Source organism: Protomyctophum parallelum (genome assembly GCF_964188405.1).
Source record: "Protomyctophum parallelum genome assembly, chromosome: 4".
Taxonomy (NCBI): domain Eukaryota; kingdom Metazoa; phylum Chordata; class Actinopteri; order Myctophiformes; family Myctophidae; genus Protomyctophum; species Protomyctophum parallelum.
The window spans coordinates 20,558,358-20,583,706 of NC_139700.1; the positions used below are offsets into that span (position 1 = coordinate 20,558,358).

At 42.0% G+C, this 25,349-nt stretch overlaps 1 protein-coding gene across 2 annotated transcripts in view; it reads right to left on the reverse strand.

The window, feature by feature from the left end:
* Nucleotides 1–25,349, reverse strand: part of tln2b (talin 2b) — a 132,332-nt gene that overhangs the window by 61,464 nt on the left and 45,519 nt on the right. For both annotated transcript variants that reach the window (XM_083763645.1, XM_083763646.1), the window contains exons 4-16: nt 25,000–25,129; nt 24,173–24,325; nt 20,776–20,918; nt 11,419–11,546; nt 11,031–11,094; nt 10,545–10,649; nt 8,275–8,430; nt 7,444–7,545; nt 7,175–7,251; nt 4,691–4,874; nt 4,251–4,364; nt 2,191–2,299; nt 362–570 (exon numbers count right to left, since the gene is read on the reverse strand). In XM_083763645.1, the coding sequence (XP_083619771.1) occupies nt 362–570; nt 2,191–2,299; nt 4,251–4,364; nt 4,691–4,874; nt 7,175–7,251; nt 7,444–7,545; nt 8,275–8,430; nt 10,545–10,649; nt 11,031–11,094; nt 11,419–11,546; nt 20,776–20,918; nt 24,173–24,325; nt 25,000–25,129 (1,674 nt within the window). The remainder of the gene's footprint in view (nt 1–361; nt 571–2,190; nt 2,300–4,250; nt 4,365–4,690; nt 4,875–7,174; nt 7,252–7,443; nt 7,546–8,274; nt 8,431–10,544; nt 10,650–11,030; nt 11,095–11,418; nt 11,547–20,775; nt 20,919–24,172; nt 24,326–24,999; nt 25,130–25,349) is intronic.

Genomic DNA, 25,349 nt, shown 5'->3' on the forward strand with positions numbered 1-25,349 from the left:
AAAAAACCGTTTCAATTAAATATATTGTTAAATATAAAAACAAATTTAAATTCACTTCATTGGACCCTCAAACTGTCTGCTATAGGAACTAACTCCACCACCTCTTCCCCTCTCATGGAAGTAGTTGACAATATATAAAGTCACAACACCAGCTTTGTTTTCAAAATATAATATTTCCTGAAAATGTATATTTTTCATTTGAAAAATTAACATTTTGGAGTTGGTGGTTTCTTCCCGACAGCAGAGATAATGCAAGTCTTGCCTTACCTTGCAAGGTAGATATCTGCATTGCAAGGTTATGCAGGAATTTGTGACTATCGGGATGGAAATGAGAATGGAAACCATGACTGTGTCAGCTCACCTCCGCAGCTGCAGGCTCCACCGATCGGAGCAGTTCTGACACGGCCCCCGCCAGCGTTCTGGCAGCGCCCATCAGCTTGTGCCCGCTGCCCACCTCGTCGTCCATGAGTGCTGCCAGCAGCTTCACGCCCTTGGACATCTCTGTGAGGTTCGATGAGATGGTTGTGATGGCACAGCCCACTGCTGTGTAGTCCGTTTCTGTGGGCTCACCTGTGGGACAACAGATTGTTATCAAATACTGCAGTGGTTCCCAAACTTGTTCATGTCAAGGACCCCCAAATTGACACTAATTAGCCTGCGGACGACCATTTGAAGAGATGTGCCAGGGACCCCCAAAAGAGAAGATGTTTACGGCTCTAGCAGTGATTCTCAACCCGTTTAATGTCAAGGACCCCTAGTTTTACATGAATTAGGCAACGGACCCCCATTTAATGGTCTTTCTATCTCTGAGACCCCAATTTATATTGTAAAATCAATGTTAATTTAACTCTGACAGGTGTACACTCAGAGTTACAGACCCATAAGGGTCCATTTGGTTACAAACTATCGCTGGGGACCCCCTGGAACTCCCTCAAGGACCCCTGGGGGTCCCCGGACCCCACTTTGAGAACTACACTCCGCTGCGCATCTCAATTAGCTTCTACCAGTGCAGCAGCGATTTAGGCTAATCCACAGGGCAGCCTGCGTGTGATATAATAACACACAAATCAGCGTCGGTGTCATAATTAGAGGCGCATTTGACATGGTTCTGCACAGATAAGCACGTAGAAGGAAGCAAGTGAGCGTGGAGATGGAAAAGTTTTCTATTGGATGGTTTCGGGGAGTTCTTCTAAGTGCCATCCAACAGATGGCTGGGTAATAGAACACTGGCAGGAACTGGGCTGTCACAGTGCCATGTGCAGCAAGGGGAGCAGGGGGTTGATGCTGCCAGGCAAGTTGAGCTTCGGGACAACGTGTTAGGGACTTATTCATCAACGGAAATATTCATCAGAGTGAATGGGGAAATGCTCCATTATTAAAGGGGAACTCAGGGGCTGCTCCTAAGTGGGGGATTGACATCATCTTGGAAAATGTGTTCATTTATTTCAACCCTGGAGCTGCTCGTAATTTAGGATGAGCAACATGTCTTGTTCAAAATAAAAACGGCTCGAGTCCATTAGGGGTGTAACGATACATTTTTACAGCGAAACGATACGTATCACAATACATGGTTGACGATACATACGATACATGGACGATATTGGTTCATTATGGCGATACAGTAGGATACGATTCAATGATTTAAAATCTATACAGTAACTATTTAGCAAAGAAATGTAATCTGTGTGAAAAGTGTGGATAGTGCAGTTTTTTAAGGGAAAGTTTATAAATATGGATAAGTAAACACAGTGATTCTCTGGCAAATACATAGACATTGTATTCGAACACATAATGGACAAACCCATACCTTGACATGAACACAGAGAATACACACATTTATCGATAGACCAAGTGTAGTAATTAACCCCCTCTTTTTTTTGTTCTGAAAATTGCTAAATACAACGTACAACTATTTAGTATTGATACAATCCATTATTTGCATTGCAAAACGATTTGATACCGATTATTTGCATTGACAAACGATGCGATACGATACAAAGTCAATGTTGCTGTTTACATTTCGATACTTGAAAATAAAATTGATTGTTCGATACAGTTACTATATCGTTACTCCCCTAAAGTCCATTCAAGCTTCGTCCAGCAAAGGCTTTACAAATAATAATTCTGGTGCTGGGATGGAAATGGAAATTAGAAAATGATAGCATGGTATTCTACGGACTGGACACATACCTGCAGTGAGATTGACTACAGATGCCGTGCCAGCGGTGATGGCATCGACTTGCGAGTGGATTTCATGTTTGGATTCATCCACTTTGTTCTGAACCCAAACCCTGGATGCCTTTAGGTGTGGGAGTAAAAAAGCAAAGCTATTTTGACTTTCATCACAGTGGAAGATTTTCTTTTTTTGTCAAATATGTTTTTATTGAACAGATTATAAATTATTACAAACATTATGATATGAAATACTTTTTTTATGAAACAAAATGAAAGAAAAAATAAACCAGACAAAAAAGAGAAAGAAATCCCTTAACCCTCCCACCCATACTGCTCAGTGACACTGCATACTAAAATAAGATGATAGAAAGCTCATGGAAAACATCTAAAAAGAAAATGGCGTACAGTCAACCATATCAATGGTATCCTGTCTATTAATTGTTTCTACTCAGGTAATGGACAAGGGGCAGCCAAACCTTATCAAACTGTCTCTCCCTGTTTCTCAGGAAATACCTTATTATCTCAAGATGAAGTGTACTAGTCATTTCATTTAACCAGTGCTTAAATGCAGGAGCCTCCTCCTTCTTCCAGTGTGTCAGAATTAGTTTTTTCGCTGTAATCAGACCATATGAGAAGAGTTGTTTCTGCGCTCTCGTCAACATAGGCATGGAGTCTGACAAACCCAGAATTATTAGTACAGGATCGGGGTCAATATGAATATTCAAAATATCAGAGAGCGTCTCAAATATCTTAATCCAATATCTTTGTATCCGAGGGCAAAGGGCGAAGCTATGAAGAAGATTTGCATCTATTGTATTACATTTGTCACAATGCGAAGAAATATCTGGGTATATGTTATGTAATTTTAATTTGGAATAATGGAGTCTATGTATGATTCGAAACTGGATAAGGCAATGTCTGGAATTGATAGAGCACGCATTAATTTCTTCAAGGCTGTCTTCCCAGAGCTCGTCTGAAATTGAAGTCCCCAGCTCATTTTCCCATGCCAGCTTAATAGCTGATGTAGTAACAGTGGAAGATTTTCAACTCATATAAACTTTCGTAGAGGTTTAAAGGACTTGGACTACGCAACTCCCACTACCTTGTAAGTGCAGTGGCATATTTATACAGTTAATTATATGAAGATTACAACATAGACTTTAGTAGAGTATAAATGCTTTATGATTTGCATGGTCTCTGCTTAGCTAAACACATCGCCTCACTGAGAGAGGAAGCGTGAGGGAGAGAGATAACGAGATAGAGAAACAGAGGGAAAGCTAAGCTTCTTTTGGATCCTGACTTTAAACATACCAAAAAGCTTAACGTTTAGCTTGAGCAAACAAGCTAAGAAATTCATACTGTATGGAAGGCTAGAAAGTGAAAATCACATCTGTGTGAAGTGAAGGAAGATCTTATCATCGTACATCATCATACATCATCACATTCTGGCCAATCAGAACTTGCGTCCTTCGTCTTCAATGTTTGCGTTACGCAATGTTTGTGTTAACACGAACACTCAAAATTGTCCATTCATTATCAATGTATGTGTAGGACAAAGTGTGTGTTAGCACATACAGTCATACACCAAAAGCTGGACATAGGAGGCATCGTCAAAAATGTAGTAGAACGACAGTGTTGTATCATGGTGCATTGCATGAAATCATGTGCCAATTAACCATTTGTAATTCAGAGAGTGTAAAATGTAACTAAATGGACCTGTATTCTTTTCTAAACACTCACGGTTAGATTGACAGTGTACGGTAGCATAAAGGGATTGTGACATGAAACAAAATGTTTTTGTAATTGTTCAAATTTTTGGTGGGTGGGCTTTCTGAGCTCAATTGCACCCAAGCAACCTGAACTTTCAACATTCAGTAGACTTTCTGTGGTCTGGGGTTTTCTGGCTCAAACAAGTGCTCTGATTTGCTTGTGGACTGTGAGGTAAGAGACCACAAATACCATATATGACAGGAATTTGCTAGCAGATGTCACTGTTGAGGCCTGCTTGCCTGTTTTCATTGCAGCTGAATATAATGTCATGAAACCTTTAAAGGAGACCTATTGGGTGAACTCACCAAGTCGTGGCCCAGTGGTGGCAGGTTATCCACATGTCCCAAGTCAGTCTGGGCCTGCTGCACAGCCTGCATGCTACTGTTGATGGTTCCCATCAGGACCTGCTGGGCCAAGCTCTGAGAAATACAACCCATATTATGTGTATACTCTGTATTCATACAGCATACTACACACCTCACCACAATATCTTGCCCACAAATGCAAACTACTGTACAGAGACATACAGTACAGTTCATGCGAACTGCAAAATGCAATCATGTGATCAAAATGCTTTGCATACTTCCACGATGATTTCCATTTGTCTATGATGCCGTGCACGTGTTTGACTAAGACAATTCAAGTGATGCCCTTAAACGGCAGTATGCAGACTTTTAGTGCTGGCCTCCAGAACTCTTTCTAGCTCTCACAACGTGGCCCTATTCATATTGCTTGCCATCCTCACCAGGGGAGGCATGTGTCCTCTGTGCATCTGCCCCATTGTGATCTGCTGCTGGGCAGAGGGCATGGTGCCCATGTTGAAGGAGTCGGGTCCACCGATGGACCCAGAGCGGATGATGCCGGGCAGTGCCACCGAGCCGTGCTCCACGCGGCCCACCCGGTTGAACTGCTGCTGCAGGATTGTGGATCTAAAGCATGGACAGAGTGGAAAAGAGTGCGACAGAAACAGGAATCAGTGCATGCAAGAGTGTATTGAGCTTTCTTTCCCTTTTCTGTAATTTTAAAGCAGCTCAGCTTCAGAACAGTACAGCAGGAATGTATTTTTCCACAGTCGTCTAAGCCAGGCACATATACAATACATCAGAGCAAATGGCCAGCCTGCAGCACACCCTTGTAACAGGTCTCCGAGGATGAAATTGTTTTATACTTGGTATACTCCGCTTTGAGTACCGAACCCCTCACCGTATAAAGTGATGGAAAGGTGATTTGGATACCCGTATCTACACTGTTTACATCACTCTCTGACACACTTTGTCTTGAGAATTACGCCATTTCTTGGCAACAGACACAGTGGACAAAGTGTGTGCCACTGCCATCATTAATGAATTGCCATCTGGTTGGTTGTTGTTTGTATTCCATCAGATAGGGATAATAGAGGTTTGTATCTCATAACCTCCTCAATCATCTGTCCATGGTACATTCATTGCCTTATAAATCACAGGCACGTTGACTTTCTGACCAATCATACACAATGTTCACATGGGTGTCTCTGTGGTGATGTTTGGCTAGATAGAATATCTCGTAGAGCAAGTGTGTGTGTGTGTGTGTGTGTGTGTGCAGCCAGCAGCATCATGGGAAAATGTTTTTAAATAATTGTGGTAGTATGTTCTGTTTTTGAGGGGCGCTAGACCCTCCAATGCATGGCTTTCTGAAATTACGTCATAGGCCAGCCAAGTCTATGGACTTTTAATGTTTGTTTAGAGCCACATTTTAATAACCAGTCGCCAGCCAAGGCTATGGACTTTAATGATTATTTAGGGTAGTTATGATCAATGTTGGGTAATGTTACTTTCTAAAGTAACTTCGTTAGGTTACTGGATTACTGCCATTAAAAATAATCCTGTTACGTTACAAGATTACCTTCTGAGAAAAGTAACTTGTTAGATTAATTTTGCGTTATTTTGCGTTACCTACAATTAAAACCCAGGAAGAAATAAGCAGCCTACCAGTGTTGTGAAGATGCTGCATTAACGTTGATCTCCTCCACAATAAATCTAAAAATAGTGTGAATACATCCACAGCCTTACTAAAGGATAAACTATCCGTCTTCTCTCAATCTTTGTCGTTGTCAGCACACATGTTGACAACGGAATGTAAACAAGAGCCGTGTGTGTCACACCAAAAGTGCAGGTGACCTATTGAATCCGGTACATTATAATCATTACGCAATCACCACAGACTGCAAAGCATGATGGGTAATTGATTCTCGCGTAACACCATGACACGACGGCATTGCTTGCAGCCATTCACTTCTCCGTTGACAGAGAGAGAGAAAGGAGAGCTCATTCATTCAACACTGGTTATGATGTTATTTTTTGCCAGCTGGCCATATTTATTTTTGTATAATTAGCAAATCCGGGGATTAGTTGAGAAATGAGAAATGAATGCATTCGTCAGTATGGATTATAGGTGATGGAAATAATGATCATCATAATTATTATTTTCTCTGCATGGTCAAATAGAATATCACACAGAAAAACATGTTGCTTTTCCCCTGCTCGACAGATGCCAGAGACTCTACACTATTGGTTAATTATGGCTTGTTTAGAGAGACAGCACGTCGGCAATTATGTTTTTTGTGCTGAGAACCACAACATTGACTCAATTGGCCCATCAGCGGCCCGGGATATGATGCCCAGTCTGTGCCTTGGAGACTTCCAGTGACAACAATACTCTCCGAGCTCCATGTGACAGAATAACACAGCTCCATCTGTAGTGTTGAGCCTTGAGAAGCTAAGCTAGTACAACGCACAATATTGGGAGAGACAGCAGCCAGCTGAGGGATGAAAAATGATGACAGAACATGGAAGCAATCATGCCTTCCTTATTTGTGAAACAAGATGATAGCGTTGTTGCGTTACCAGTGCCAGTATGGGGATTAGGAACCAAACGTGCATTAGAGAAAGCAATGGTCCACAGTCTCTACTGGAATACAGCTTTCAGAGAAAACATGTTGCATGGTTTTCTAATTCGAAAAACTGTTTGTGTGTTTAGCTACAGCACTACTCCTCCTCTGGGGGTAGGGGGGTTGACAGTGTGCTAGGCATGCAGAAATGTAATTATACAGTATATACACAATTAAACACTGCAGGTTTAAATTCACATGAGGAATAAGTAGGCTGTGCTGGATGAATGTGGCTGGTCAGCATACTACCATGCTTTAGCAGTGCAAAGACCCTGTAGTAGTTAGTATAAGAACCCTGCTCACTTCTTAGGGGAGACCGATTCCTCCAGCATGGTGGACTCCTCATCTCCCTCCAGACCAAAACGGTCCTTACTCTGCTTCTGCAGCCAAAAGAAGAGGAACACAAAACAATTTAGTGTGTGTGACACACACACACACACACACACACACACACACACACACACACACACACACACACACACACACACACACACACACACACACACACACACACACACACACACACACACACACACACAAATTATAAGCTATTTTATTTGCAACAAATGTACCTTTTTTAGAATGATGTCGATGTAGCCAGCGATGAGCTGAGAGATCTGTTCTCCCTCTGTGGTCTGAACGGAGTAGTAGCTCTCCTGGTACTCACCAAAGTCCTGTTCATAATGATGAAGACACAAGGAGGGGTTACAGTCTAGCCTGGTGTCCTCAATGGCTCGCTGTTTTACAGTAGCTTTTTGAGGTCCATCACTTTTAACATTCTCAGCCACTACTGTACCAGGACAGACAGAAACATGACTTACTGAAGGCGAAACTTTGAATAAACTGTCCTGGCGTACAACTAATGAATAGAGGGGAACTGAATGGCTCCCGCTGTAGATCCAACTTCTTCAAAGAACTGATTAAAAAAATAAGATGTACTGTACTCAATCTCAGAATCACTTTAAAGCAATCTACTGAGGCAAGGTTGTAATAATTCATCCAAATTAAAGTTGTCAGATGTACCTTTGAGCATTCATCGGATTTAAAAAGCGTTGTGTATATAAGACAATGCATGAAGTGACAGAGAGGGGCTGTTGACAACAGCGGAAATACAAAACAGAAGATTTCTCAGTTGAATAAAACATACATTCTTCCCATGGTATCTAGTTTAAAAATCTGATGAAATATTAATAGCAGACTGGCAGGACTGGTAGACTGAGGTGAAATAAGGCCGCAACAGTTTCTAGAATGTTGTTTATATTGGAAAATGTAATTTTGGGTGAGATGAGATGTTTATATGTGGAGCTGTATCGAAGTGTACGTGGTAAATACAAATGAAGGGGAGGCCGTGCGTGTATAAAGTCTTGATTCTGTACGTGTTGAAGAGAGTAAATCAGTAGTACCAGGGTGAAGCTCTTGGGGGAGGCCGCCCATCTTTTGACCGTGGTCAGCAGCCACTCCTGTACCACGTCCTTCGTCTTCTCATCCACACGCATCACCGACTCTTTGGTTATCCCCAGCAGCCGCACGACCAGCTTATTCTTGCTCTTCATCTTTTCCTGTGCAGAGAGAATACATCAGACAGTATATATAAGTACACCTACACGGATGATTCACTGAAGGCACTGAACAAAAGACAGTATCTATCTATGACTGTGCTGCTGCTGGCAGAATGCATGCTCTATCTGTGGTTTTGAAGCCCAACCGTAAGAGAAGGAAGAGAGGGGTGGATGGGAAGCGACCCTGTAGTGTTCAGCTTTGTTTAACTGCTGATCTAGTGAGCGGGGTCTCTCCCCCAGGCTTTAGTCACTGTCGGCAGACGCAGCGTGGCGGTGATGCTTCCTACCAGCTCGCTCTGCCTGCCTGACTCCGATGCCCTCCAATCGGCCCACTGAAAAATCCATTACAGCTTATTTCAATGGTTGAGCCCACACTTGGCCTTCCTACAGTTGCGCGATATGCCATGTAAATGAATGGTTAAGGGGAGGCGGGGGAGGCGAACATGCCTTTTCCACGTCTTCGGGTTATTGTTGTCAGCTCAGGGTCAAAGCACTGTGCTTTATAAGGGGAACAAAGGCCATTAAGTATTGCAGTTTGACTGTGATACCTTTTTAAAACAAGGACAGATAACATTGTCCCTCGAATTGTAGTAGCTATGTATAGAGGTTTATTCACATCTTCCATTGTCTCTGGTTACCGTACATTGCTCGAGCACCATTGCCATGCAAATTGTATTCACGGTAGGAAGAAAGAGTCTAAATGTAGGTGGCTAGTAAGATCATATCTTATACACTTGCTTAAGGTTTGTGAACATCTGTTGGTAGAGGAATTTACAACAGATAGTTGAATCAATGTCAGAAGCCTTTTACTGGCCTGAAACAAGCATCTCTCTCTTGCACTCTCCCTCTTACACTCACATGCATGCATGCACACAGGATTATTTACTTTCATATGGATGAAGTTTACAGCAGGAGATGGCTTGTTCTAGGAACCTGCTGTGGTTGATGAGTGACAGACACAAATGGAGAGCTCTGTTCTTTTGCCAGACAGACATACAAACATACAGACAGAAGACAGCGAGAGAGAGTGCTGGAGTGAATTATTAAACACCGTCCTAAGGTTCCCATCACTACCTTTCTTCATCAAACACGGACAAACTCTCACACATATAGACATACAGGGATATGCAGTCATGCACATGCCACACTTTAACTATGGCACTTTCCATTTATAGCCCATTAAGAGTGAGATAAGACAACGCCAGCATCAAACTGCCATTACCACCCGTTTCAAAGCCATGCGCACCCTGCTACATGGCAAAACCAGGGTTTTGCAATAGTTGAGCAATAGCTCATTTGTTATTAGAAAGCGTGTATAACATCTTTTGATGGACATTTACCATAGTACACAGTTTGTTAGATATAACAAGTAGGTGTGCATATGATATAATAATTTAGAACATTCAAGTCTAGATTCTCATTTACAAGTAAATATAATTATTTGCAGATATTTGTGGGACATATGTTATTTTTGACGCAACAGTGTCAATAAAGGCGACAGAATAAAGGTGTCACAGAGGAAATGGAGAGCGAGAGTAAGCAAAGGTGAAAATTATTGAACCAGGGACCAGTAATCATTCAGCATGGTTCATCATCCTAAACCTGCTAACACTGCATTTATTGTGAATGTGTTAAAATGAACACGTAATATATTATTGTTTGGGTTGTAGGTCCTAAAATGGTACCAGTAAACAATTTCTACAAGTTGCAAGGTCATGGAAACACAGTTGCTAACCACCCTTTCAGACCCTTACCCTGACTTTAATCACATCAAACCGATGCCAAATGTAACCATCTCTGTGGCAGTGCACAGCCCATACTGTATGCTTCCTGGGATCGCAGTCGACCATCGCATGTCTCTAGTCTCTCTCTTTGTCCCTTGGTTTACCGTCTCTCTACATTGATTGACTGATACTTTGTTTATAAAATAAACAAAGTATATTCAGCCCAAAGAAAATAGAAAAACTAAAACAAAACCACCTCTAATCAAAATGCTGAAATACACATTACATCTAATTGTTACATCGACCTTGACTGTGACCTTCTCCTTTGACTTTGTTGACCCCTGCGATTTTGTAATAACTGTGACAGGCCTACTTGGTGTTGTGCCTTACCTTCACCAGAAAGAAGGACACTCCATAGGTCTGCAGGGATCTGGCAAGTTTCACATACTTCACTTTGGCCTCAATCTCCGTCATCTCTCCACAGGTCTTATGATCCTGGACAGAACGCAAAGTTTACAACAATTTATTAATATGTGTTATATATGCATTATGCCAGTGGTTCTCAAATTAGTTCTGAAAACGTTTTTAAATAAAGCATCAAAATCAGTTTAACCACTTTAACCCTATATACAGTACATGAGCTATTTTCTAAACAATCTTGGACAAAATGTAAAACATTTTGAATATTTTTGAAACATTTTAAGAACACAAATCTTGCATGAGGATCCGTGGCACAAAACATTTTCAGAGGTGGGTCCGCAGCCAAATCCTTTTGTGTTTGAGAATCATTGCATTACGCATTATATACATTTCCCACATATAGTGCAACAATTTTAAAGTGCTACATTACACCAAGCAGGACTGCAATGTACATACTTGGAATATTTTCTTCTCTGACCCTCTCTGCTTGATGTACTCTTTGGGCAGGAACTCCTTCAGGCTACACAGAGATAAATCACATTTTTTTACAAGGTTACACTTATGCATTTCCTTAACATATTTCCACATATGAGGTCATTCTTGCCCCGGTGCCTACAGACCGTTTCAGACGGCACAGCACTAACAGCTGACATCACCCTTGAACACTCCGCTTGAGGAAATCCCACAAGGAATGGGCCCCAAAACAAACTACAAGCTAGATAATGACGGTATGTGGATGGCTGTGCACTGAACGTGTGAAAGTACAATACATTGCGCAGTGTATTTGAGGAATGGGGGGCCTACGCTAGTGTTAATGCATCTCCTCTGATACGGGGGAGCTTACTCCAGGAATCCAGGCTTGTGTTTGTGTTCCACATGGGGTCCGAACTGGATCTGAGCCTGGATGCCGGCGAACTCGCAGGCTTTATCAAAGGAGACCGGGTGGGAGCCATTCAGTATGTCGTCCCTCGCCTAAAAAGAGAGAGAGGGAGAGAGAGGAATGAGAATTACTCTGGATTCACAGGTACAGAGCTCTATAATGAGCACTTCATTTCATGCTTTGAATGTCACTTCAGAGAGTGTGCCTGCTAAGTGAATAAATGTTATTTGTACTAGAGGGACAAGCACGGGGCAAACAGAAAACTTTAGATTAATTCACTCACAGTGAGAGAATCAAATGAGGTTTGTATGCAGCAATGAAAGCAATTTCTAACCTTTTAAATGTAACCGCCTCAGTGGTTTGTCATCACAACACATGCATAGATTTTAAACCCTGAATGATTTTCAATAAAGTCTATTTAAAAAGCAAAGGATGGCAACGAAACATTACCAGCTTCACATATCTGGTCCTGAGTTTGTAATCCATAACTCTAATGACAGACTGCTTTTCTATGAACTATGACATGGGACTGCATCGTGATACAGAGAGATCCATTTAATGTCAGTGCATTTATACACTATATTAATTTATATTTATACACACACAGCACTGGCCTCTCTTTCTCTCTCTTTATATCTCTTGCACACACGCACGCACGCACGCACACACACACACACACACACAATCTTGCAGTCGTGCTGCAAGATTAATGGCTACCTTTGCTGAGAATCTAGCTGACAGTGAGAAAGCCTCCATGAGAGCTTTTAGTGTTTCTATGGCCCAGCTCAGCTCATTCTGATGTCATAATACTTAAGCAGGGCTTTCTCATATTGATCAGTGAAACGATCTCCAACTAGAATACAGCATACCGGAAATACTGTTATTGACGGCAACAATTCACAGAGAAGATTGGGTGCACATCTCTTGCCTGTATTTAGGCCAGGTGCTGAATGTCAAGGCATCAAGGCAAACATCATGTTTTGCTTTTTGCTTTAATAAATAAACTCTTGTGGAGCTCTATAAACTAGTGTACGGATGTTTCTTACTTATTGAAGGGAAATTAATTCAACACTGATCATTTCAAATAAATCTGCTGAGCCTATGGCATACAGGAGGACAATATTTATGGACATAAAGGAACCTGAACAGTCCATCACAGAGTTAGAGTACATCCTTCCTGATTGGCCCCACTCCACACAGGGATCATCAGAGATGTTCGCCGTCGTGGGCAAAGCTACTGTAGTGGCACAAGATCTGTAACAGGCTGTAACACCTGCCCCCTCAGACAGAATTACCATCTCTGAAGAGGATGTAAGGAAAGTGTTTCAGTGTACTAACACAAGGAAAGCTAATGGGCCAGATGAATGCAGTGCTTTTCTCCTCAAACACTTTGCATCTGAGCTGGCTCCAGTGTGGCAACCAATATTCCAAACCTCTGTAGACACACACACAATTCCCCTGTCTTGGAAAACCTCACACATAAAACCACTACCCAAAATCCAATGTCCAAAAGAACATAAGGATTACAGACCCATAGCTCTCACTTCAGTCATTATGAAATCACTTGATTTCACTTGTCAGTATAACCAAAGACAAATTCGACCCCAGTCAGTTTGCCTACAAAAAGGGTTGCGGTACAGAGGATGCGGTTGTCACACTGGTCCACTTAATTACAAAACACCTAGATAAGTCAAATAAGAATCATGCGAGAGTGCTATTCTTAGACTTTTCTTCAGCTTTCAACACAATACAGTCTGATATACTAGTGTCAAAAATGGTACAGTTGGAACTGAATCCATACCTAATTCACTGGTATGCTTCTTTTCTTACTAACAGAGTACAGAGGGTGAAGGTGAACACAACCCTCTCATCAGCATTAACTACTAATGTTGGTGCTCCCCAGGGTTGTGTGAGCTCAGCTGTACTTTTCACCCTCTATACTGAAAGCTGTCGTATTGAGGAATGCCTGTCTGAATGTCGCACTGACACACCAGACCAATACATTCTAAAATACTCAGATGATACAGTTTCGATTTCTCTCCTAGATAGTTCCAGTGATCCTGGACTGCACCAACACAGAGTAAATAAGGTGGTTGAATGGAGTGATAACAATGCTCTCATCATTAACACAAAAAAGACAGAAGAGATTGTTTTTGGTACACCACCAGAGATACACAGATCCCCCATTACTAGTCATGGTGAACCGATCAACCAGGTATGTTCGTACAAATACCTAGGAGTAGTAATAGACCATCTTTTGTCATGGAAAGATCAGATTGATTCAGTGTGTAAGAAAACAAAGCAAAGAATCTACTTCCTTCGCCGTCTAAGATCCTTCGGTGCTAGTAGACGGATTCTTCGTTTGTTTTTCACTTCTGTTATTATGAGTGTTCTTCAGTACTGTAGTACCACCTGGTATGGAAGTTTGTCTGCAGCCCTAAAGTCACAACTGCTGCAACAAAAACTGAACAATTGTTCAAAGATTGTTGGACAACAACTTCAGAAACTTTATACATCCACATATGATAACAGCATCCTAAGGTTAGCAAGGAATATCACCTCTAATACTAAGCATGTGTTGTATGGAGAATATAGGTTGCTACCTTCAGGAAGGAGATATGGTGTACCAGCATACAATAAGGTCAGACTAAAGAGGTCCTTTGTCTACCAGTCGACCTTGAGGCTTAATCAGGAGATGTAGTAGCCACAGGATAATCTAAGAGGTGGATATTGCTCATGTCTTTATGTATGTAAATTGTCTTGTTATTTGTGTTTTGTATATGTGTTTCTGCATACTTGGCTGCTGTGTCGCAAGACAAATTTCAGTGTGAACTGACAATAAAGTACTATATCATATCATATCATATCATCTGATTGCAGGCCATTCACATGGGTCTGTGCACATGAACCTGAGCCACAGGACATCAGAGGCTGTGACACGTACGGCCTAGGCCCTAGGGGCTAAGACACGCTTAGGTCAACTAGTCCACCATGCCCATCAAAAATAAATGCTGACAGAGTGACACAGCTGAGAAACGAGCTGAGTGACACAGCTGAGTGACACAGCTGAGAAGCTGTCTTCTATCAACATAACACGCTCACTAATAAATCAATGTTAATTGTTAAGAAATACCTGCAAATGGTCTGTACAATGTACATGGCCATTCTTAACACAATGCTTGATGGCTGCTTATAAAATGTGACACCTCCTCTACAATGTCCTATTTCAAAAAAATAAAAGCAATTTGAAAGAATAGTAGGTTATTTATTATTTAGGTTATTTATTATTTCTAACAATTAGTCTCCACCAGGCCAAAGGTGTGGCCAAGACTATGTTTTCAACCCTGTCCGAGTGTCCGTCTAATCTCCTGCACCTTTGGACCACTCGGCGTGAAACTGTACGCACACTCCCTATCCCCCAAAAAACTCATTTTTTACATCTGTTTTTTTGTAAACATTATTTACAGCCTGTTATAGCGCTACCAGGAAGCAGATTTTTGCAAAACACACCCTAAGCTGCAATGCTAGCCTGACATCGTGTTGCAGGCATAGACTGTAAAAAATATGGACAAAGCGTTCCCCGGGTCTAACATGGACGTAAAATGAAGCCTGTAATTCCTTGCATTGTAAATCGCCATCTTTCCAGATCCGTTTTGGCCCAGCTGGCCATTGGCTGGCCCAGACAACGAGGCGGGACTTCCCCCCTTACTCTTCGTTGGTTTTTATTTTGACTGAACGGGGGGTGGCTCCCGTTCATAGACTGTAACGGTAGCCACGCCCATCAGGACATACGCGACTTTATGGTCATTTGTTTTATAAATGGGACCCTAATTTTCCAAAAAGAATATTATGACATGATAAATTAGACTTTAAACTAGTGACTGGAAGCAGAAAGTATTCATGTCCATGTTTATTAAGGTAATACAGTCTAGGTGAAGTTGGGCCCAAATACATGGGCCTCTATGGTTTTTTTGGGCCCAATGACAGCGCCACAACATGCCATTATATGAACTTTCAGGAAGTCCCAATTTCCTTAGTGGCTTCACGAAATATCTGTCTGACTGCCCCCCTGGTTGCGGGTCCGAATCCCGATCCTGAAGACCTTTGCTGCATGTCACTCTCCATCTCTCACCCTGTTTCCTGTCAGTCTACTCTCCTATCAATGAAGGCATAATAGACCAAAAATAAATCTTCCTAAAAAATAGTCCTACAGATTTTGTCGAAACAAATCTCTATAGTCATGTGACCAAGACGGATCTGTCCGATTTTTTATATTCCTTCATGATTGGCTAAGATTGACTTCCAAAGAGTGGCCCGTTTTGAACAAAATGCCTCAAACCATGAACGCAGCGTCCAATTGCTGTGAAACTTTGCACGCATTCCCAGAATTTTCCACTATGCCAAGGAAATGCCACCCTAATTTTTTCAAGTAGATTCACGTTTTGGCCTACAACTGTTGAACTGTAGGTCATACAATGAAAATATGTACCCTGTACCCTGTGTGATCTAGCTGTCACATTTCTTGTATAACATTCCCTTTGGCTAGGATTCGATAGATTGCCTTCCAAAGTTTGTGGGGGTGGTCGTTTTGCATCATGAATGCAGCGCCTGAATGCTGGGAAACTACGCCAAGGAAGAACCTCCATCCCAAATGTTTCAAATCTCCTCATGGTGGCGCTAGACCAGCGTTTTGGCGAATAACTTGAACAGTAGGCCATACAATACATCTATTTTCCATGGATTCCTTGGATCATGATACAACTTACAGTACTTACATACAGTAGGCCCTGCTGTGCATACATATAGTATAGTATATAGTGTGTTTTCTTCAAAATACACTTTTTACTACTACTCTGTACTACTAAATTGCACTCAGAATTTTACAGTGTAACACATTGGGTTTACTGTAAACTGCAGGAAATATGATTGAAGCAATGAACCCCCACCCAGTAATGCTGTTACTATGGAGGATTATCCTGTCCTTCCGTTCTAGATACAGTACAGTATATGACACAAGGGGAATGTGAAATAGAAGCGCGTAGGCAGTGTGTGTGGACACTCACAGTATACTGTACGTGTATTGTACGGTATGTGAATGTGTATGTGCGCGCGTGTGTGTGTGTGTGTGTGGGGGAGGTCATGGTTGAGATCACGGGAGCTTCACATCATTAATAAACATTTGAGCTCAAACGCACCCAAAAGAATGACGACAACCATATTATAATCTACTACTAACTGAGTTGCTGACGGTCACGGGTGAATAGAGGTGAAGGATGTTTAAGACGAGAATGAGGCCATTGAAATACTGTGTGTTTGTGTGTGTGTGTGTGTGTGTGTGTGTGTGTGTGTGTGAGATAGAAAGCTACAGTGAGAGACTCAGAGAGAGAGAGAGAGAGAGAGAGAGAGAGAGAGAACTGAAATTAGAAAATATAATATAATAGAAGGTGCGTGACATCATCATCATACCCGGAAGATGTGGGAACGCCTACTGACTGGCAAAAAGCTACTTTCTGGCTGTGACAGCCCATACATCCAAACAGATAACTCATAACTTTATGCAGGCCCATGCTGCATATCTATAGAAAGGAAAGGAAAGGAAAGGAAAGGAAAGGAAAGGAAAGGAAAGGAAAGGAAAGGAAAGGAAAGGAAAGGAAAGGAAAGGAAAGGAAAGGAAAGGAAAGGAACAAAGAAATAGTGTGTTCATGTCCTGGAGATGATGCGTGCAGAAGTCAGGGGGTGAATGTATGTTCCATGGAGGCCAACAGTAAGAAAGGCCTCTCTCTTCTTGCTCTGCCTGACCCCCCTTTTCTACCACAGTGACAAATTGCAGTCGCAGCCTTGTGAGGACGCTATGTGATCTGCCTGTGCGACGCTTGGGCGGAGGCGGGAGGGAGGGCAATAGATGGATAGTGAAGGGCAAAGGGAGAGACAAGGGGTGGCCGCATTATTGTGAAAGGAAATATGAGGCCGTGTTCATTCCATGAGGAGGTCACGATGTATGCGACACACTGCCAGTGTAAGAGGGCGGGGACTTGTGCGATTGTGTCACAGAATTGTGTGTGGGAAGGGAGGGGCGTAGAGATAGGGCGAGCTGTAAGAGAGGAAAAATGAGGGCAACAGAGAAAGAGAGAGATTAAAACAGGAACAGACAGAGGGAGGAGGAGGAGGAGGGGGGCAAGTACCAGTGGGAGGCTCTGGATGTCTGGTTATAGATATACAGTCAGCAACTCCCAAGGCAGCTGAGCTTAGAAAGATGAAGGTAGTCAAAATGCGAATGACGGTGCGTGTTTGAGACATGGTGGGTGTCTCTCTGACTGAGTGTGTGTGTGTGTGTGTGTGTGTGTGTGTGTGTGTGTGTGTGTGAGTGCGCGCGTGCGCGTGCGTGTGTGTTTCTCTATCTCACAGTTATTCCTGCTTTGCAACATGGGTTGAGGATTTGCTTTGAAGAAATTTGCATAATATGTGTATGCATTGCATTCACACCATGAATTATGTGTGCTTGTGTGTGCACTTTTGAAAGCGTTCTGCTCTCTCTCTCTCTCTCTCTCTGACAGGGTTTATGCATATGACTACGATTGTGTGTGTGCATCTGTTGACGGGTACGCATATATTCTTACACGTTGTTCTGTTAGCATCGGTGTCATTCGGAAGCTCTCCTCTCCACCTCGCGGCTGGAGGAACTAATTTGTAGGCAGTGAGGCGTGTGGTGAGCAGAGACTGACTGGTGGAGCGCGGGGCTCAGCTACCCCTCACTACCCCCACGGAGCCGCCAGCTCCTCGTGGGTTTACAGCTCTGGTAGAACCAGAACAGGCAATAAAACCCAACCACACACACACAAACACACACACACAAACACGGACTGGGAATGCCCACCCACAGATTGTCCTGCTGAAGTACAGTACTAATTTGTGAACAGTTGTTAACTTGTGGTAGATCTGTCACACAGACTGGATCAGCTGAACCTCAGATCCTGTAACCCGGAGGTGCGGTCGCATCCTAAGTAGCCACAAGTACAGTTCCCAACCTGTGGGAAACGGATAAATCCTACAGTTTATGCTTTAATGTTATGCTCTTCGGTGTCAAGTAGAACTTTCATTAAGATTAACCCCTTTATTGCAATGATAGTGCATTGTATTTGTTCAGCTGGTGTGGCTCTGCTTCCATGATGTTAAAGAACAATCGGTCTAAACATGACATAGACTCTGAGATCAAAAATGCTACTACGGGATCGAGGCTTGGGAGGAGGAGGAGGTAGTTTCAATCCAATACAATCCAATCCACTTCATTTATATAGCACATTTTACAATGCAAGTGCTGCACAGAAAATCTAAAAGCTAAATACACTACTGTACCGTATATAGCTAAAACACAGAAAAACAACAAAAAACTGTAAAATAAGGAGAAACATCACTAAAGAATACAAGTCGCAGCAGCGTCAGCAGACAGTGAAACAAAGCATAGACCACATCTTAAACGGGATCAAAAGCCAATGGTAGAGAGGGGGCCAGTTTGATATGGGAGGGGAGCTCATTCCATAATGTGGAGGCTACTACTGAAAAGCCTCGGTCAGCTCTGGTCTTTAAACATGTCTTTGGGACCTCAAGTTTCAACTGGCCCGCAGACCGCAATGAATGACCTTGAGGGAGTGTAGACTTCTAGAAGTTCGTTGAGATACTGAGGTGCCAAACCATTCAGTGATTTAAAAACAAATGATAAAATCTTCAAATAAATTCTGAAGCGAACGGGGAGCCAGTGAAGTGAAGCCAGAATCGTGTGTTATACGGTCACGCCTGATCACTGACAAGCTGCAGTATAGTGCTACCGGCTATGCTGAGTGTGCAGCATGAAAGAGTGTCTTGCTTGATGGAACCATTAGGATTGTGAGCCAATGTGATAGGATGGTGAATGAGTGTTGACCGGTCTGGCTTGTTCCTGCATGCCTGAACTACGAACTAAGCAATACTTTATTGGTTAAGGGCTACAAGACTGACCTGGCCTGAACCAGCCATATTTAACAATTTGGCCAAGAGTGCCTTCATTCTACTACGTCTACACTACAACGTGGTAGAATAAAGGTTATACTGACTTTTGAGTGAGAGATCTATCTAACTGTTACCGTTATGGTAGAGAAGTGGAGGTGGCTCATGGAAGTAAACAAGCTTCCGCATGCGTAACATAAGTCCCGGAAAAGATGCGCTGTGATTGGCCAGTAGTCACTTGAGTGACAGCGAGAGACATGGAGGAGTCGCTTCCGCTTGACTTCCTGCCTTCATTTGAGACACACAATTGTGACAGCTAGACACACCACACAACGCGACAACTACAGAGGCATCAGCTTCAGCTCAATTCCTGCCAAAATAAACCCATTCTGAAAAATGTCAAATATTTATATAGCAGCATCAAATATCTTTAATTTTTGAATACTGTACATACTGTACAGAACCCCAAGAGGGGTTCCCGTCCAGAAGGGTTATAACACCAAAAGGGGTTAACAGGATTATTCAACACCCTATTCGGCCTGTGCTAGACCCCCTGCTAAATCAAAAGGGGTTAACAGGATTATTCAACACCCTATTCGGCCTGTGCTAGACCCCCTGCTAAGTAAAAAAGGCAAACTTATCTGCATTCTGAGGGCATACGGCATTCCTCAGAAGCTACTGCAAGGATATCAGCAGGTCCTATATTCGAGCCAAGGTCAACTCACCTGACGGTGAGTTCAAAATCCTTGCCAAACTACTGCATTGTTCCCCAACTCTTAATTATTCTACTCGACCAAGCATTGAAGAAGGTAATCTTTGGACGTGAAGAAGAGCTCGGGTTCAACCTAACACCCAGGAGGACTTGTCGTGTACCAGTTGTCATACTTATTTACCTTGACTAGGCCAGCGACATCACGCTCACTTCAAAACACTGCTGAGCAAACCTGTGCGCTCATGTTGGCAGTCAAAACAGAATGCCTAGGAGTGGGACTTCAGCTGAACATAAAGAAAACTAAGGTCTTGGCCTTCAACACAGATGACAAGACAGTCGTGTGCAACAGAAGTGCCCCTCAAAGTGGAGGAAGATAGCATTGTATGTGTGTGTGTGTGTGTGTGTGTGTGTGTGTGTGTGTGTGCACGTGTGCGTATACAGTACGTATGTGTATGTATTTAAACTAGAATCTCACGTAAACGGCGCTTCTGCATGCTCCGCATACCTGTACGTCATGGTATATGACTTGGCGATCAGAATTGCACACAAAGCTACGTTACCATTTGCAATTGTGTTTATTTGCATTGTGGGCGTGGAATTCTCTCAAATGTAATAAGAGATAAGTTTACCTGAACATAGAGTAGGTTTAGTTGGACAGGGTCCCGCGAATCAACGTTCTGGTCCGAGTAGAAGAACTTGCGCCTGAGCAGCAGGGTCTCACTCTCCTCTACGCCTTGCTCCCTGAACGTCCTGCTGTGGTCCAGCCAGTTCACTGTCAGAACAACATATATACACGTTACCCCACACATACACAGTTCACTGTCAAAACAACATATATACACGTTACCCCACACATACACACTTCACTGTCAAAACAACATATATACACGTTACCCCACACATACACACTTCACTGTCAAAACAACATATATACACGTTACCCCACACATACACACTTCACTGTCAAAACAACATATATACACGTTACCCCACACATACACAGTTCACTGTCAAAACAACATATATACATGTTACCCCACACATACACACTTCACTGTCAAAACAACATATATACACGTTACCCCACACATACACACTTCACTGTCAAAACAACATATATACACGTTACCCCACACATACACACTTCACTGTCAAAACAACATATATACATGTTACCCCACACATACACACTTCACTGTCAAAACAACATATATACACGTTACCCCACACATACACACTTCACTGTCAAAACAACATATATACACGTTACCCCACACATACACACTTCACTGTCAAAACAACATATATACACGTTACCCCACACATACACACTTCACTGTCAAAACAACATATATACACGTTACCCCACACATACACACTTCACTGTCAAAACAACATATATACATGTTACCCCACACATACACACTTCACTGTCAAAACAACATATATACACGTTACCCCACACATACACACTTCACTGTCAAAACAACATATATACACGTTACCCCACACATACACACTTCACTGTCAAAACAACATATATACACGTTACCCCACACATACACGTTACCCCACACATACACAACAACATATATACACGTTACCCCACACATACACAACAACATATATACACGTTACCCCACACATACACAACAACATATATACATGTTACCCCACACATACACAACAACATATATACATGTTACCCCACACATACACAACAACATATATACATGTTACCCCACACATACACAACAACATATATACACGTTACCCCACACATACACAACAACATATATACATGTTACCCCACACATACACAACAACATATATACACGTTACCCCACACATACACAGTTCACTGTCAAAACAACATATATACACGTTACCCCACACATACACAGTTCACTGTCAAAACAACATATATACATGTTACCCCACACATACACAACAACATATATACATGTTACCCCACACATACACAACAACATATATACATGTTACCCCACACATACACAACAACATATATACATGTTACCCCACACATACACAACAACATATATACATGTTACCCCACACATACACAACAACATATATACACGTTACCTCACACATACACAACAACATATATACATGTTACCCCACACATACACAACAACATATATACATGTTACCTCACACATACACAACAACATATATACATGTTACCCCACACATACACAACATCATATATACATGTTACCTCACACATACACAACAACATATATACATGTTACCCCACACATACACAACAACATATATACATGTTACCCCACACATACACAACAACATATATACACGTTACCTCACACATACACAACAACATATATACATGTTACCCCACACATACACAACATATATACATGTTACCCCACACATACACAACAACATATATACATGTTACCTCACACATACACAACAACATATATACACGTTACCTCACACATACACAACAACATATATACATGTTACCCCACACATACACAACAACATATATACATGTTACCCCACACATACACAACAACATATATACACGTTACCTCACACATACACAACAACATATATACATGTTACCCCACACATACACAACAACATATATACACGTTACCTCACACATACACAACAACATATATACACGTTACCTCACACATACACAGTTCACTGTCAAAACAACATATATACATGTTACCCCACACATACACAACAACATATATACATGTTACCTCACACATACACAACAACATATATACACGTTACCTCACACATACACAACAACATATATACATGTTACCCCACACATACACAACAACATATATACACGTTACCTCACACATACACAACAACATATATACACGTTACCTCACACATACACAGTTCACTGTCAAAACAACATATATACATGTTACCCCACACATACACAACAACATATATACATGTTACCCCACACATACACAACAACATATATACATGTTACCTCACACATACACAACAACATATATACACGTTACCCCACACATACACAACAACATATATACACGTTACCTCACACATACACAACAACATATATACATGTTACCCCACACATACACAGTTCACTGTCAAAACAACATATACTGTATACACGTTACCCCACACATACACAACAACATATATACACGTTATCCCACACACACACACACAGTTTCTCAAAACAACATATATACGTTACCCCACACACACACACACACACACACACACACACACACACACACACACACACACACACACACACACACACCCACACACACACAAACACACACACACACACACACACACACACACACACACACACAGCAAAGACTTCAAATTATTAATGGCCAATATGACCTAAAAAGAAATGGACCATGAGGATTTTGCTGACTCCTTTTGTCTGATGTTGTTGAAAGATACATGAAAAATAAGAACTGCGATGCCTCAAAAGTGACTTTCCTTTTCCACTTCATTCATTAAAGTACTACATTATATCTATCACAGAAGTGGATATGTTGTCAAATACGCCTTTATCAGAGGAAGAATGAATGAATCAATGGCAAAATGAATGATGATGACAGATAGACACAGACATACTGTCTGATGGATATACTTAGACAATCTGCCAGATTAATCACAGCCATGTGAACTTCTTGACGGTACACACAGGGGCCCGTCGTTTGCACTGCTTTTTGCTGAGAAGAGAGATACCATCTCTATATACAGTTGAGAGGGTGATTTATATATTCACACATTTCAAAAATGTAATTGATGTCCCCTGGGGAAAAGATAACGGTATTAATTTAATTAAACTTTGATATGCCGAGCTATAAATTTGACTTAAGTGATTAAGCCCACGTTCAGATGATGCTGTTGGGTCGATTAATTAATAATTATTAATAATAAGAAAAAAACACATCAAGGGCAGTGATCTCTAGATATGGTCCACACTGTGGGGCGTCTTTAGGAAGCACTTACAGTCATCGTCTGTGTGGAGTTTGGCTTTGAGCTTTTCCATCTTCCTCTCGTCACGCAGCAGAGTCCTGTCCTTCTTTAGCGTTCCCATTCCATCCTCCTTCTTGTCGTCTGTCGTCTCCTGGATGACGGAGTACTCCTCGTAGTTGGTGATACCTGAAAGAGTAAATGAAGGAGAGCTCTCAGGAGAAGGTGCCGACCAGACCCGACATGCAAGAGAAAATCAATTCTCTCCCCTTTACTCCTTCTCCTGTTCTTTATCTCCTTGGTCTCCACCTGCCCTTGGTACTAACAGGGGCAATGCTGTTATCCAGCAATGCATACTAAAATTGGAGCTCTGAGAAGGGGAAGAAACCAAGCAGAAAGGCTTCTATACAAACACCGGCCAACAAAGAGATCTGTCAGACACGCGTCCCTCTTCTCCACACCCAATTGAACTTGGTCGCGGCCTAGAGTAATTTAAATGTACAGTACCGTTCAAGGAATACCTTATTGTACAGTGTAGGCCTTCACTACAACAACACTCCATCATTTAGGAGGAGCAAGCTGCATATATCTTGATAAATCACACCACCAACAAAAAAGACAAACTGCAACTTTATGACGCGTGCAGCAAATGTTCTTGAATACCAATACTTAATAAAAATGCTTTCTTGAGCTGAGCCTATGGAATAAATGCAGAGACATGGGGGAGACTTTTCCCCCTCATGTGTGGTTTATGGTGCATATATGCCTTGGACTAAAAATAAGACGGGAGGATGAATAATTCAAGCCAGGCCGATGGGATGACAAGATTGGAGTGTGCTGTATCGGGGGAAAGTGTCACTAACCTATTCTGCTGCATATAGTTACAAGCAGCTCTCCGACCGTTTTGGAGTCGTCCACCATAATGGTTTTAACCGCACCGTCCAGCATTTTGATCTTCTGCGGCCTCTGCTTCTTCTTGTACTCCAAGATGTCCTGAGAACCACGGCAAGGAAAACATATACACGTATATCCCTTTAATATAAAAACAAATAAAATAAAGGGCCTTTATTTGATTTAGCCACATGAAACCTAGCCTCCCTAAATCCTAATATGGGCATGTCATAATAGGCGAACATTCGGTGAGGTGAATGTTCAGCAAAAATAGCAGATCTACAAGCTCACAATGTGCCGTGTTGTGAGCTCTACACCAAAG